Genomic DNA, 15,709 nt, shown 5'->3' on the forward strand with positions numbered 1-15,709 from the left:
TCCTTTAGTGAAACTTCTCCCAACCCTTAGTAGAGGTAATCACTTCTTCTTTGTGCCTCTAGTGATTTACAGATATAGCAGATCTTTTGCACAGGAATACTGAAAGAAAATAACTGGGTGTGCAGCTGGTGTGAACCACCAATGGGTGCTCAGTTATGTAATGGCAGCCCAGTCCCCAGGATGTGAACAGAACAGAGAAATACAAACTTAACTGGTTATAGACTATTTCATATCATAAGAATCTCACTGATTTCGGAATAAAAGTTATTAACCAACCAGAGCATAGAGGAAATCCCAGAAGTGAAAGATGAATGATACACTTGAAATAGAAAAGCTAACCATACCAACCTTTTTTTCTTTAAAAAACTGATATGTAATAGCTGTACATATTTTTGGGGTACATATGACATTTTGATACTTACCTAAAATGTGTAATGATCAAATCAGGGTAACTGGGATATCCAGTTATCTTATCTGAACACTTATCTTCTCTTTGCCAATACCAACTTTAGATGATGAAATCAAGATAGCATGGAGAGACCTTTTCAAAAGTGCTGTTGCATCATCCACTTCAGATTCTCAAGCTGCCGTTACCACAAATCCCAATATAGGGTGGTTAGGCACACTCCTATCTGCAGGCCAACTAGTATTTCCAGTAAATACAAATTTCATAAACATAAAGGCAGTACAATGTATACATATATCTTTTTTTAACATAAGCTTTTTTAATGTCCCTTTTTCCTTAGCATAAGATATATATACACACTATATGTCATATCACATCTTAAGTATTTAGAAACCATACTTTAAGGCAAGGTATGTAAACTATTAAAACTTTCATCTGTTTCAGATCAAATCCCAGATATGACAGGTAGGCTGTCTGTGCCTACATTACAATTAGTTGTTCATACCTGTACTTCTTCCACTAGACAGTGGGTTTCTCAAGAGCAGCAATCGCATCTTACTTTTTACCTGCCCAGATGTCTAGCACAAGGGAGATATTTCATACTCATGAAATGAACACTTGAATGACAGAGCTATTTTTTCATAAGCCTCAATTTGTAAATTATTTTAGAAATAAGTTCTCAAGAAGTCATGACTGGTTTTGTTGCTAGAAACCTTTATGACAAACTTTGTGTAAGCTTCAAGTTACTTTAAAATTATGAGAAATCACATTATTAGTTTGAAAAGGATAGTAAGAAAAAAAAGGAGCTAATAGCCAGAGTCTTTAGTCAATTCCCGAGTGGAAAAAATGCTACAAAAATCTCTCTCTGTTATTTTGGTGAGCAGATTAACTGCTTTCTAGTACTGGTGGTTGTGATGCTAGGTAAAAGGGGAAATGGAGGGCAGTTGCTATGTGTTGCCCAGTGCAAGATCAATATTCTTTAAGCGGTACCCAGCCCTGTGATTTCACAATGGATGTGAGCTTAATTCACTCCAACATGTGAATGTGTCTTATACCTTTCACCAAAGAGGCTGTACGTAAGGCCAGAGGCATGCCAACCCTGTGTCTGCGTCTGTCTGTGAGGGGCACATGTGTGAATCAGGTCAGAGATGGCCACAGACACACAAGCTCACTGCTCTCCAGTACAGGTTTCTTCTCTATCACAGAAGGGAAACTAAGACACCTAGTTTCTCAACTACTTTAAGAGACTGGCAAAAGCATTTGTTGTTTAATCAGGATCATCAGTTTTGAGAGAAAGCAACCCAGAGATCATTCAGTGTGGGACTCTCAAACATTTTAGCCATGAACACCTTTCTCCTTAAGAATGCATATTGAAGGCCAATATGTAAAACAAAGGTCAGAGAAGGAATCTTCGCCAACCTTCTGGGAGCCATTAAGGAGATTAATGAAATCTCTAATGTCCATCACAGTATAATGTTAAAAACCTCTGATCTATTCATATCCATCAGGATGACTATTACTAAAAAAAAAAAAAAAAAAAAAAAAAAAAAAAAAAGAAAAAAAGGACAAAACAAGTGTTGGCAAGAACATGGAGAAACAGGAACCCCTTGTGTATTGCTGATGCACTGTAAAATGGTGCAGCTGCTGGGAAAACAGTACAGCAATTCATCAAAAATCATATACCCCAAAATATTGAAAACAGCCCCTTGAACAGATATTTGTACAATCATGTTCAAGCAGCATTATTCACAATAACCAAAAAATCAAAGCAGCTCAAGTGTCCATTGATAGATGAATGGAGTGGTCTATGCATACAGTGGAATATTACTCAGCTGAAAAAGGAAGGGGATTCTGGCACATGCTACAACATGGATGAACCATGAAGATACTATGCTAAGTGAAATAGGCCTGTCACAAAAGGACAAACATTATATGATTCCACATATATGAAGTAACTAGAATAGTTAAATTCATAGAAAAAAAGCAGAACAGTGGTTGCCAAGGGATGGGAGCAGGGAGAATGGGGAGTTGCTGTTTAATGGGTACAGAGTTTCAATTTTGCAAGATGAAAAGGAATTCTGGAGATGGATAGTGCTGATGATTACATAACAATGTGAATATATAAGGCCACTGAACTGTACCCTTAAAAATGGTTAAGAGGGGCTGGGCATGGTAGCTCACACCTGTAATCCCAGTACTTTGGGAGGCCAAGGCAGGTGGATCACCTGAGGTCAGGAGTTGGAGACCAGCCTGTCCAACACGGCGGAATCTTGTCTCTACTAAAAACCAGTAAAATTAGCCAGGTGTGGTGGCAGGCACATGTAATCCCAGCTACTCAGGAGGCTGATGCATGAGAATTGCTTGAACCCGGGAGGCAGAAGTTGCAGTGGGCCAAAAATCATGCCACTGCACTCCAACCTGATGACAGAATGAGACTCTGTCTCAAAAAACAAACAAAAAAAAAATGTTAAGAGGGTAAAGGTTATGTTATGTGTACTTTACCACAACTGAAACAAAAACAAATCTAAAATTATCCAGGCGTGGTGGCACATGCCTGTAATCGCAGCCACTTGGGAAGCTGGGGCAGGAGAATCACTTGAACTCAGGAGGGTTGAACCCGGAGGTTGCAGTGAGCCGAGATTGTGCCACTGCACTCCAGCCTGGGTGACAGAGTGAGACTCCGTCTCAAAAAAAAAAAAAAAAAAAAAAACAAAAAAAAAATGTGTCATACATATAGGCAATAGTGTTCCACCTGAAATGCAATTCTGTGTGAGGTACTTCTGTCTGTGTCACTTACTCCACCAAACTTCCATGGCTCCCCATGACCAAATAAAGCTTAAATTCTACAAATGGCATGCAAGGCCCTTAAAGGACTGCGATTCACCTCCTCTCCAGACACACCACTCATTGTTGCCTCATGCATGACAGTCTTAACACTACCACAAGGCTGGTAGCTCCCTACATCTGCCCCTCAACTCCAGCCCTTCTCTTGGCCTCACCTTCTCCCCAACTTCACCTATTAACCAAGCCTAAGCATCAGCCAGGCGCGGTGGCTCACACCTGTAATGCCAGCACTTTGGAGGCTAAGGCGGGCAGATTATGAGATCAAGAGTTAGAGACCAGCCTGACCAACATGGTGAAACCCTATCTCTATTAAAAATACAAAAATTAGCCAGGCATGGTGATGTGTGCCTGTAATCCCAGCTCCTCGGGAGGCTGAGGCAGAAGAATCGCTTGAACCTGGGAGGTGGACACTGCGGTGAGCCAAGATCATGCCTCTGCACTCTAGCCTGAGTGACAGAGTGAGACTCCGTCTCAAAACAAAACAAAACAAAGAATCATTTCCAGATAGAAAGCCTACTCCCCAAGATCCTCTCAGCCCCAAGCTAGATGTCCCCCATGTGCCCTGTAACATCTCTGCATCCGTGTACCACAGCACCTACCAAACTGTGTTATAGTAATCTGAACTCCTCTACTGTAGGCTCTTGACCAAATGTCATTCATCTTTGTACAGAGAACCTAGACCCTGCCTGGCTGTGGCTGGCCCTTAGAGAATGTTGACTGAATAAACACATTTGTTGGTAAAGTCAAGATGAGACCTGGTGGTTCTTTCCACTGCTGTAGCTGATGGCCTCTCCTGATAACGTAAGCTCTTATTTAGAAAAGAACTGCAAAGAAACAAGTAAAATTTGTTCTCCTGAGTTATGTAGTAACACCCAAGTTACCGCCAACTTTCTGGGAAGGAGAAGGCAGTGGAGGAGTGAACCACAAAAAAAACAAAGGACTTATTTTTCTCCTCTCATAGACATCTGTTATCTTTACCACAAACGAGGAGGACTCTTCCTGACAGTTTAACCTGAGTGATCATAATTTAAATCAACCCACTGAGAACTCATGTTTTATGTTACAGGGACCTACACGCTGGTAAGACCTTGAGGACAAGCAGTCCGCAATGGAAAAATAAAATTATATGAAGGCTATGTCCTCAGCTCCACGACTTTTCTAGGCCTGGTGGAAGGCAGGCTCAGCCAGAGAGGAAGTATTTTTAGACACGGGTGCTTCAGAGTTGTAAAAATAGGCTAAGTGTTTAGCACACTTGTCAAAGCCCCAGAGTACTCTGACCACAGGACCAAGTAAACATGCCAAGCAGAAGCACACTGGATTTATTTATCTTTGTAAATGTATCAAGACTTGAAGCAGCTTTCTCTGAAGCACAACTTGAGTGGTGAGTCTATGAGACTTACATCAGCTGGCATGGTGACTGGTCTCCCTCCTATCTCCTTCCTCAACAGTTCCACTGGATGTCCCATGTGCCCAGATATTACAAGGAGGGCCACCGTTTTCATCCTCTCTCCAGAAAATCCCAAAGTTATGCAAACCCTACCATATCTGATTTCTGACTTTCTCCAGATCCCCAGAATAAGTAGACTGAGTCAGAGCTCCCTGAGGCCCACTGTGCTTCAGAGGCTGCCGCGCCTTGACAGCAAGGCCTGCCTTTTACGGTTCTCATGATTTGATCCAGAGAAGAAAAAAGTCATAGGTCAGTTGCATCTCTCAGGGCTGGCATTTTTGGGTTTATTCTTGTTTCTGGTTGTGTAATGTCTTGAACTCTGCCATCAGCACAAGTTGTCTTCCCTGACTTCAACAACTAGCAAAAGGTGTTCTGCTGAGGATGCCCCCCCGCCCTTTTTTGAGAAGGAGTCTTGCTCTGTTGGCCAGGCTGGTGTGTAGTGGTGTGATCTTGGCTCACTGCATCCTCTGCCTCCCGGGTTCAAGCAATTCTCCCACCACAGCCTCCTGAGTAGCTGGGACTACAGGCATGTGCCACCATGCTTGACTAATTTTTGTATTTGTAGTACAGACTGGGTTTCACTATGTTGGCCGGGCTAGTCTCGGATGCCTGACTTCAAGTGATCTGCTCCCCTCAGCCTCTCAAAGTGATGGGATTACAGGCGTGAGCCACCACGCCTGGCCTGGGTTGTTCTTGAAACAGTTAAATTAATTGGCCAGCCTCCTTTATTAGACTTAAAATTTTACATTTCAAAATTTTGAAATTTTACATTTCAAAAAGTATTTCTAAAAAGCAAAGAAAGTATGCCCCCATTTTTAGACTAGAATTGTTACAGTTTTTTTAAAAATTCATTAAGTGTGTAGGTTTCATAATAACCCAGATAACCTCTCCCAGACTTCTCACCTCCTACAAATTCTGAAAAGGTAAAGGGATAACCAGTCATGTCAACAGCATCGTTATATTTAAGAATCCCTGGAAGATGTTGCTATGCTGGACACTTTCTGGGTAGAGGAGAGTTATAAATCCAAATGTCTCTCTAGGAAGACTAATATGACAATGTTTGTCATGATGAGTGGGTTTTTTATTTTAGTTTTTGCTGAAAGGACCAATTAAGAAGCTCCCATGACAATTCAGGTTAACACACCTGGTCTAGGAACTGCAAAGGAGAAGGCAGAGGAAAGAGCCCTCCCTGGACAGAAAAGTTACAGAGCCTTTTCTGGTATGAAGACACTGATTGTGATCCCATCTTCAGAGTACATGTGGCTGGAAGAACAACTGCAGCAACAGGAGGAACAAGCTCTCTGGAAAAAGCTGAAGGGGTAAAAGGGAGGGAACATAATGAACTAGGTCTTGGCAGGGGAGTTTGAGTCTACAATGGGCAGAAGGATGGCAGCACAGCACCCTGATGGGAGACGACCAGCAGGTGACTGACTGAGTCCAGAGCCAAAGAGATGTCAACCTGGGATGTACTGATTCCAGCGAGCCACAGAGGATCCTCTGCCATGGATGCCCCACTTCTCCCCACAACATAGCACATGCCAGAGGTGCAGGCAGAACTGAATTCAGCCTTGGGGATTTACAGGCAGCAGAACAAAAGAGAAACTCAAGTTCAGGCCCCAGCTCTGCCTGTAACCATTGACCCCAGGAACCATCTCTGCAGGGGTGATTACTGTAATGGTCACATGAAATTAAAGAAATCAAAATTCTTTGAACAGAATAAAGTGTCACATTTTGTAGAGTGGTTTTAGCTCTACAGAAACCAGTAAATAGTACACTAAGATTATCTTTCTCAACAACCCACATAAATAAGTCTTAACATCTTTAGAATTGTTGGAACTCCCTATACCAAATCTCTTCAGACAGTGAAGACAATCTAAGAGAAATCCTCACTAGATCAGGTCTGAGGGTCTATGTGAAAGCAGCTAATATTTATCGGACAGTTACTATCAAATACACTAATGCTATTCTAGGAGCTTGTATATTAGTTCATTTAACTTTCACAACTGTGAGGTGAGTCTCATTATTCCCAGGTAAGTAAAGAGGCAGAGAGGAGTTAAGTGATTCGTCCAAGGTTCCTAAACGCAGGATAGGAAGGCTAGCATCTAAACCCTGGCAGGGACCTCATAGCCTGTACTTTTGAGCTTAAAATACCACTACCAGAAATAATAACATCATGAATATAACAGGGAGAGCCACAGAGAACAGCCACATTATCTTCCTGTGGTCCCAGTAGAACTAGAGAGTGAGGTGTGTGTGCCTACCACAGATAAGGAAGAAAGAAGGGAGAGGGAAAGAAAGAAGAAACTCAAGGGGTAAGTGACTAAAGCTCGAGGCAGGACATGGCAGGAAAAGGCCAAAACCTGACTGACTGAAGTGCCATTTCTGCTCTACAAAATGTCCAAACATATCCCATAGCATTATTTTCTGTTGCCTGTCAGCTCTACCTCTTCTACCCTCTAGGAATGACAGTATCTTCAACCTCACCCCAAGTCCAATAACTAATATGCTAATAGAGGGTGGTTCTACATCCCAGTACCTCAACCAAGAGCAGAGAACAGCCCAACAAAGAATTAAGCAACAACTCAGGAAGCGGGGGGAAAACTTCATAAGAAACAGACACATCTCATGCCCTTCAGTAGGAAGGTAACAACTGGGAGTACAAATATTCTTTCCATAAGGAACAGTCAAAAGGAGAGCTTACAGCCAGGTAACTGTGCCGGTCTCCTGTGATCCTGAAACTTCTCCTAGGCGTCTGCACTGCTTTGCAAGCAAACCTCAACAGAGCTGTACTCACAGAAGAAGAGAATAAAGCTAAAAAAAAATGAAACAACTCTGATCACTCTCCTTTTCAGCATCAGAAAATGCAGAGTTGGTGGCAAGGAAAAGAGATGAGAGAACAAATCCAGTGGCTGGGGAGAAGCTTTCAGGTCTATTTGAATCCTTATCGAGCATGGTAGAGTAACACAAAATGCCTGCTACGTAGCAGGCTCTCCCTGCCCTTACTTTGTTTTTAACAGTCAAAGAAGCTCTCTCTAGAAAAAAATATGCACTTTTTGCTTTTTAAAAAGGAGGGAAAAAAAAAAAAAAAGCAAGCTTTGGGAGAGAAGAACCTACCCCCAACCCCCTTTAAGATGCAAACTTTCTCACTTCCTCAAAGAAGTGTAGTGCACTAAAAAGAAGGCTGCACCAGAGAGCATGTAAGTGTCTGAAGTGGGACATCTCAAGTGCCCCATTCCCAGGGAGCCCACCAGCTCCTCACAAGTAATCTAATGAAAGCTATGCATCCTCTCTGGGCTCCTCATATGAAAAAATGCAATATATGAAGCAAAGTTTAGAAAGGATTCATTACTGGAGAAATGCACACAGCTATTAGCTTTCTTCCTTTCTTTTTTCCTCTTATAAAGCAAAAAAACAACTTGTCCCTCACTCAAGGCTCATTTAATCATATAAGCTTCTTTGCTGGCCTAAGTATCCAGTGAAGATAAATTAGCAATCAAAACCAAGTCAGAAGTGTATAATAACCAAACACATGAAACAAGTTAACTTTAAATATTAACCTGCAGTCTAAGGGATTTTTTTTTTTTTTAATTTAAAACTAACAAAAGAAATGACAGGCAAAGTAGATACTCTCGGAAAACACACACGTACAAATGGCCTGTGCTCTGATCAAATGTAATTAAGCACTGAACGTGTCTTACATTGCTTAATTGCTTGAGAAATGCATCAGGCTCCCACAAAATCTATTTATTTTTCCATCCTGCTGAGCACAAACTGGAACATGTGTTTAAAATGACAAATAAAACTATTAACAATTATAAGAACTGCACCTTGACTAACATTAAAACTACGTCAGAAAGTTCAAGAAAATTAAGCTAATGAAAATTAGTAATATAACCTCGATACTGGTTTGTGATTGTACTTTTATGACTTTACTACAGTTTAACAATAAAATGGGGGGTAAGTAAAAAATGCTCTCCTTCCTTTCAGAGGTCGCTGAAAAAACATACCCGCTGCTGCATCAGTGGGTATGTGCATTCAAGATTAAGCAAGATGGAACAGGGAATCATGACCAATATTCTCCATCTAAACATTACAGGCCTACCTCAGCAGCTATGATCAGGACGGAAGTGGATATGACGGGAAAAGGGCAAAAGGACAAGGACAACTGCAATGAAGATGATGATTTTACTTATTTATTTATTTATTTATTTTTGAGACGGAGTCTCGCTCTGTTACCCACGCTGGAGTGCAGTGGTGCGATCTCGGCTCACTGCAACCTCTGTCTCTCAGGTTCAGGTGACTCTTCTGCCTCAGCCTCCCAAGTAGCTGGGACCACAGGCGCATGCCACCATGCCTGGTTTTTCTGTATTTTTAGTAGAGATGGGGTTTCACCATACTGGCCAGGCTGGTCTTGAACTCCTGACCTCAGGTGATCTGCCTGCCTCAGCCGCCCAAAGTGCTGGGATAGCAGGCTTGAGCCACCATGCCTGGCCGAAGATAATTATTAGGCAGCTAACTTTCTGCCTTTATAGGCAGCTAACTTTCTGTGAACTCTTATTATGTGCCAGACCACTGTGTAAGTGCTTGACATATGCTAATTCATTCAATTCTCTCCCTATGGGGCCAGTACTAGTATTAGTACTACTTTAGAGATGAGAAAACCGAGACACAGAGGTAAAGTAACTTTCTCATGTTAATACAGTGTGAGGCAGAGCTAGCATGCAGACCATCCAACTTCCTATATTGAACTGCAGCCCATCTGTACTCAAAACACATCAATTAATTCGTCTCTGGCACTCAATAAGCAAAACAGATTTACCCTATGCCAAAAGCTGTTGGTCAAGGAGCATAAAAAATGAAGCAATACTGCCTAGAACTACATGCTATAGGGTAGAGTGCAAAACCAGATCAGCTAAACCACTGGAAAGCATTGCTCACAAATGTTTTACAGGATTGGAGCTGTCAACTAAAGTAACTGAGGCTTTTCCAAACTGTGTTACATAAGGATGCAACTACTGTTTCTCATGGTCGTCCACTTTATAGATTTCTGGTCATTATAACCTTTCAGAATGACAATTCCATTATGTGTCCAGCCTATGGCATAAATAGCTTTTTTTCCTTTAAGTTTCAAAAGGCACTCCCTGGTCCAACTATTTAAGAGTTTGATTGACAAGCACAAGCCTGTGTTCTCCATTAATGTCAATCATTTCTCCTAATTCCTTTGTCAGGTGAAAGCTCCAACACCATACCCGTAATTTTAGGTGTTGCCCCTCTGCCTTTTAATGCAACACAACATCCTTTTTTGGTCAATGGTGGATGCAGCATTCAAAGAACTAAGCACCCTGATTTTCTACAAAAGTTGAAGTGACGCTTTCTACTTAGTTTCTAATCCTTTCCACTGCTGTCTTCAAGGACACCAGCCACAAATTTCTGGACCCATTTCCCACAATGTTCCTGCAGGCTGCTTAAGGCCCTAATATTTTGTTACTAAGATGTTGTCAAAATGTTTTTAAAAAACACATTGTTCTATTCCTGCTCACAACAAATCTCACTCTCACAGCCTTGGGAGATTTTGGTGGAGCCTGGGGATACAAACACACTCAAACTAAACTTTCGAGTATAAATGTGTGGAACTTTTAGGTTAAAGGGAGTTACTCCTCCCAGCCCATGTACAACATGGATTATGGGGATACTATAACCTAGCAGTCAGGGGATCCACACAATAAAAATGGCAATGTATGTCCAAAATTATGGTCTCAGAGGAAATGTGAGACTGTAATAATTCATATAAATAAAACATAACAGCTCTTCCGGTCTCTCTGGTCTCGGCTGCAGAAGCGAGATGACGAAGGGAACGTCATCGTTTGGAAAGCGTCGCAATAAGACGCACACATTGTGCCGCCGCTGTGGCTCTAAGGCCTACCACCTTCAGAAGTCGACCTGTGGCAAATGTGGCTACCCTGCCAAGCGCAAGAGAAAGTATAACTGGAGTGCCAAGGCTAAAAGACGAAATACCACCAGAACTGGTTAAATGAGGCACCTAAAAATTGTATACCGCAGATTCAGGCATGGATTCCGTGAAGGAACAACACCTAAACCCAAGAGGGCAGCTGTTGCAGCATCTAGTTCATCTTAAGAATGTCAACGATTAGTCATGCAATAAATGTTCTGGTTTTAAAAAATAAAAATAAAAAAAATAAATAAAAAAAAAAACAACATAACAGGGATATGGATTTTAGAAGAAAATGCAATCAAATAAAAGTGTTGCAAAAAACTTGCCAAGGAGAAGAAAATTGAGATATACAATACCTAATAGTAAAAGGTTTTTTGTTTTTGTTTTTAAAAAGCAAGCACGAAAGCGTGGACTTGGCTGGAAACAAGACATTGAAAAAGTAAACTCTCTCATGACTGTAGCCACTGTAGTACTGTCCCCAAGAAAAACTAGATGACTATAACCGCCTTGCCCAACAAACCAAGTTGGAAAGGACTGAAATGCTAAGAATATAATCAGCTAGGATACGAAAACCATGGTTCTCCAATGTGAGCTGAAATGGAATAATTAAAAAAGAAAAAAGTACAAGCATTACAGTAACCAGGTAATCAATCACTCGCACAACTGAGCCTGAACCACAGCTCAGCCGAACAACGGAAAAGTCCTGAAGATGTACAACGGGTAAGAGACTTGTTCCGGCTGGGCTCAGAGGCTAACGCCCGTGATCCCAGCACTTCAGGAGGCCAGGCGGGCAAATCACCTGAGGTCAGGGCTTCGAGATCAGCCTGACCCACCAGGTGAAACCCTGTCTCTACTAAAAATATAAAATTAGCCGGGCGGGGCGCCTGTAATCCCAGCTACTAGGGAGGCTGAGGCAGAGAATCGCTTGAACCCGGGAGGCGGAGGTGGCAGTGAGCCGAGATCGCGCCATTGCACTGCAGCCTGGGTTAAAGAGTGAGACTCCACTCAAACACAAAAAAAAAAAAAAAAAGAAAAAAAAAAAAGAGAGAGAGAGAGACTTATTCTGCTGCAGAGCCAAAATCGCAAGCTCAGAACTCTGCACAGCCGGCACTGTTTCAAAGGTCAAAACCAGGACCTCAGCAATCTTCCATTAGATGACTTTACCAAGTGTTACAAAAGTCATCACTATTACTAGTCTTTACAACCCAGGAAGCGAAGGAAAGACCGGGGAGAACCGGGAGGCCGTTTAGGAGAGAAAACTACTTTGACAAAGACTGCACAATTACAGAATAAAAATCAAAAATAACTGATAAAATAAAATTAAAACTGATCGATCGCAGTTCACGTCTTTGGCAGCAAACTCCCGTTTGAGCCGAGCAGGAGCAAACGCGTTATGCCTGAACCTTGTGCACATATAATTCTCTCGCACGGCCCGGTTCCAAAATGCATTCACCGCCACTCTCCGCGGAACCTTCAGCGGGCTCTGGGAGCGGCCAGAATTTTCCAAACGAGGAAACTAAGGATCGGCCCAGAACCCTGAATTTTGAGGGGAGTGAGACTTGGGCCCTCACAGGCCCAGAAGCGAGGTATTTCAACTACACCGGGGAGGCGCGGGGTGAAAACTCCCGGGTGTCGGGCTGGCGCAGGCCCCTCGCGGCCGGTCGCGCCAGCGCTTCCACCTCAGGGTGGGCGGCCATGCGCGTGGGCACGCTGCAGAGAGGGCCGCTCACCTGGGCGATGCCGGCGCCCATCAGCCCGCCGCCGATGACCGTCACGTGCTTGACGATTATCTTCTTGGCCGAGGCCGAGGCGGTGGACGAGGAGGACATGGAACGCATGAACTGCCTGGTGACGAAGGCCATGGTGTGGCAGCGGGGGCGACAGCGACGAGACGCGGGCGGAGAAGATGCGCCTGGCGGGTAGCAGCGGAAAGCCAGCCTTTGGGGGTGGGGACCTACGCGGCCCTGCCTCCCGAGCTCCCCTGGCGTCACCGTGACGTCACCAGGAAGCGGGGCGGGGCCTTGAGGCCCGCTCCTCCCATTGGCCTGGGCCGTAAAGTCCCAGCGCTGAGCGGGTGGGTATACGTGCGCGGGCTCGTCATGTCAGCAGCCGCAGGCCCGAGTGAGTCCGGGCTTGAGACCTGCTGAGCAGCGGGACCTGGCGCCTGGTGTTCTGGTGTGGGGCCGAGAACAGACCCTTCTTCTGAAAAGTCACTGGCCCCTTGTTCAATGAAGTGAGTCGTGCTGACTTTGTAAATGCTATCCTTTGATGACGTGTGCATATCTAGGCTCTGAAGAAATATGTGCTGCTTGGCTGTGTTGGTAACGGACCCAAAATGTGCACCCTTGGTTGATGTCACCAAATAATCAACTCGGGATTATTTTAATCCCGTGAACAGTGATTGTTTCCCCTAAAAAGGAAAGAAATTTAGACTGCAAACACCCAAAACAAATGTCTAGTGACCCATGAGTTCCAATGCAAAAATCAGGCTCAGGGAAGGTAAAGGGAGAGTTGACTTTTAGTTACCCATCTTGACATTGGACGTCTATCAGTGTAGTGAACATGTGGACGGTTTAAGGTCATAGAGCAACCTTTGTGGAATAACCAATACTTTTAGAAAGCATAGGAAAGAAATGTCTTGTCAAATAATGGAAGACTTGATAGCAACTTGGCCAGTCTTCTCACTCAGGTGAATACTTTCTAATTACTGTAACTTAATGATATAGGATTTTTATTAATTTATTTGCTTTATGTTTAAATATTGTTAACAAGAAAAACTTTAAGCAAATTAAGTTTAGCAGAGTTTATCTGAGCGAAGAAACCATGAATCAGGTGGTACCCTGAATCAGTAAAGATTCAGAGAGCTCCAGCCGGTAACAGTGGGCAAGCAGCGTTTATAGACAGATTTTTTTGCAGCCTGTAACGGGCTAAAAGCTCCGCTGCTGTGATTGGCCAAGACTTGGCCACTTGTTAGAAGAACATACTCTCAAGTTACATTGCAGTGTATTTACATATTAAGTATGATTATACTTGGCTAGGTAGGGAGGCAACTTTAGGCCAAATTTAATTTAATAACAGTTTCCTGCTTTGGTTCAGCCTCTCATTTTTAAGAGATTGACCAGAACCTTGTTTTGTCTCAGTATGGAAGTCACAATGTCAAATTAGTTGAGTGATTATACTTTCTTCATGTTGTTATTCTAACGGTAATAACACCATTTGGTGTACAAAGGATGGCTGCATAGAGACATTTAAGACTCTTGAGGGGAAACAACACATCAGGGAGACTGTTATGGCCACGAGGAGGAGAATAGCAATAAACTGAGGTACACACCTTAACAGGAGTGCCCGCAAACTGATCGAAATCAAACAATTCAAAGTTCAGGCAATAAAGATAGTTCAAAGTATTTGAGTCCAGTTGGTCATAATCTAATTTAGGGCATTATGGCAATTAAGGACTGTTAGAAAGGCTTGTTTCTCGGTTCCATAAAGAAATAGCACTTGAACATAAATTAAATTTCTTTAGCAAGGCCATTTTTACTTTCTGCAGAAAGGATACACTCACCAGCAGTTTTGCCACGAGAGTACACGAAACAAAGGATACAGGGTCATTTATAACCTGACACGTCCACCTTACTGCTGTGTCCGATTTCCAGTGGCTGGAACGGGACCTCATATTCTGTATTTGTCCCGATTGGCTAGTAACTTACAACTTTTTAAAAGAGGCAAAGGCAGAGGAGAACAAAGGAAGGAGGAATTAACTTGTGGAATGCTGAGAAAGGTAAAAACACTTTCAAATAAGGAGGAACAGGCTACGACCTAATGCTCACTTGGACCAGTATAAGCATGCCAGGGCAAATATTTAGGCTAAATTGTGGGAGCTAAAAACATAAAAGTACATTGATTTCTTTATTACAGCTAACAGATACTTAAGAATGTTAGCGCAGGTCTTTGAACAAATTTTGCTTCTGAGAGAGGTTACTGTTTATTTCTAATGAGATGGAAAGGAAAGTCTTTGAAGAGGACCCTCTACTTTACTTTTTACAAGGACCATAGTTCACTGAATGACCTGATTCAGCCTGATGGCCTGATATAAAGAGGTATCCATTTTTGTCGTTAACCTGGCAACACAAGTTATAATAACCTGGAGACCCACTAAAGAAACATAAAGATTAGAAAAGTTTGAAATAGCCTAGCTTGTCTTTCACTACCCAGGATGCCTGCAAACCCACTATAAGCTGCTCCCGTAAATGTATCATGTGTTCCTTTCCCTTGAGAAGTTTCCTTAATATATTCAGCGGCAGTGTCTAGAGAAACAGCAGTATCTGCCACCTTTTAAATTAAGGTTTCTGTAGCAGTAACACTAGAGGAGAAATAAGTGCAACATTCAGTTTTACTCAGCACCATACAAAAGCCCCCAGCACAAGCAAAGAGGGGATCCAAAGCTGTGTAATGTTCCATGAAGTTTGTTGAACACAAATGTTTTCATCCACTGAAAACATTTAAGTAGCTTCTACCCTCTGAACCCCTGGGAAATCTGACTGCCTGCAAATTCAAGATTTTCCCCAATTTACAGATTAGTTTCAAATTCCATACAACAGGCACTCTGCTAATGCCAAGAGTAAGTTTCAACAACTCCATTGGAACCTCTCCTCAGTAGAAACTAACTTATCTTCATCTATTTTTAGGTTGGTGGTAACTTTGGTTATTGACTGCTTTAACCTCTGATTATGGAAGGTATTATGGGAACTTTCACGGAAAGCTCTTCGGATGTAGGAGCAAGCCAGGCCAAATAGCAAGATCTGAACCAGTGGGGAAACAACAGAGTAAGCAGATTATCCACCAACCCAATGTAGGCCCTTGGAAGCTTGAAAAGAGGACCATTTAGTGGTGTTTGAGCAGAGGTCAGTTAAGTTTGTCCACCCGTAAGTTGGCATAGCTCCTGAACAAAGTCCAGTGGTAAACTTACTCTTCTGTGGTCCCTGTATAGCATGTTGTAAGGGTGCAAACCACTAGATCTAGTAAAAAGACTTTCCTAGATTTAAACCAGTGACATCATACG

General features: G+C 42.7%; 1 protein-coding gene and 1 pseudogene across 1 annotated transcript in view; one reads left to right on the forward strand and one right to left on the reverse strand.

Moving 5' to 3' along the window:
• LOC105486289 (hydroxyacyl-CoA dehydrogenase) overlaps positions 1–12,597 on the reverse strand; it is a 46,007-nt gene extending 33,410 nt beyond the window's left edge. The window contains exon 1 of the mRNA XM_011749104.2: positions 12,381–12,597. Coding sequence (XP_011747406.1) covers positions 12,381–12,512 — 132 coding nt within the window. The 5' untranslated portion in view covers positions 12,513–12,597. The remainder of the gene's footprint in view (positions 1–12,380) is intronic.
• Positions 10,509–10,896, forward strand: LOC112427463 (large ribosomal subunit protein eL37 pseudogene; annotated as a pseudogene).
• Positions 12,598–15,709: the final 3,112 nt, after the last annotated feature.

This window comes from Macaca nemestrina, chromosome 3 (assembly GCF_043159975.1).
Source record: "Macaca nemestrina isolate mMacNem1 chromosome 3, mMacNem.hap1, whole genome shotgun sequence".
Taxonomy (NCBI): domain Eukaryota; kingdom Metazoa; phylum Chordata; class Mammalia; order Primates; family Cercopithecidae; genus Macaca; species Macaca nemestrina.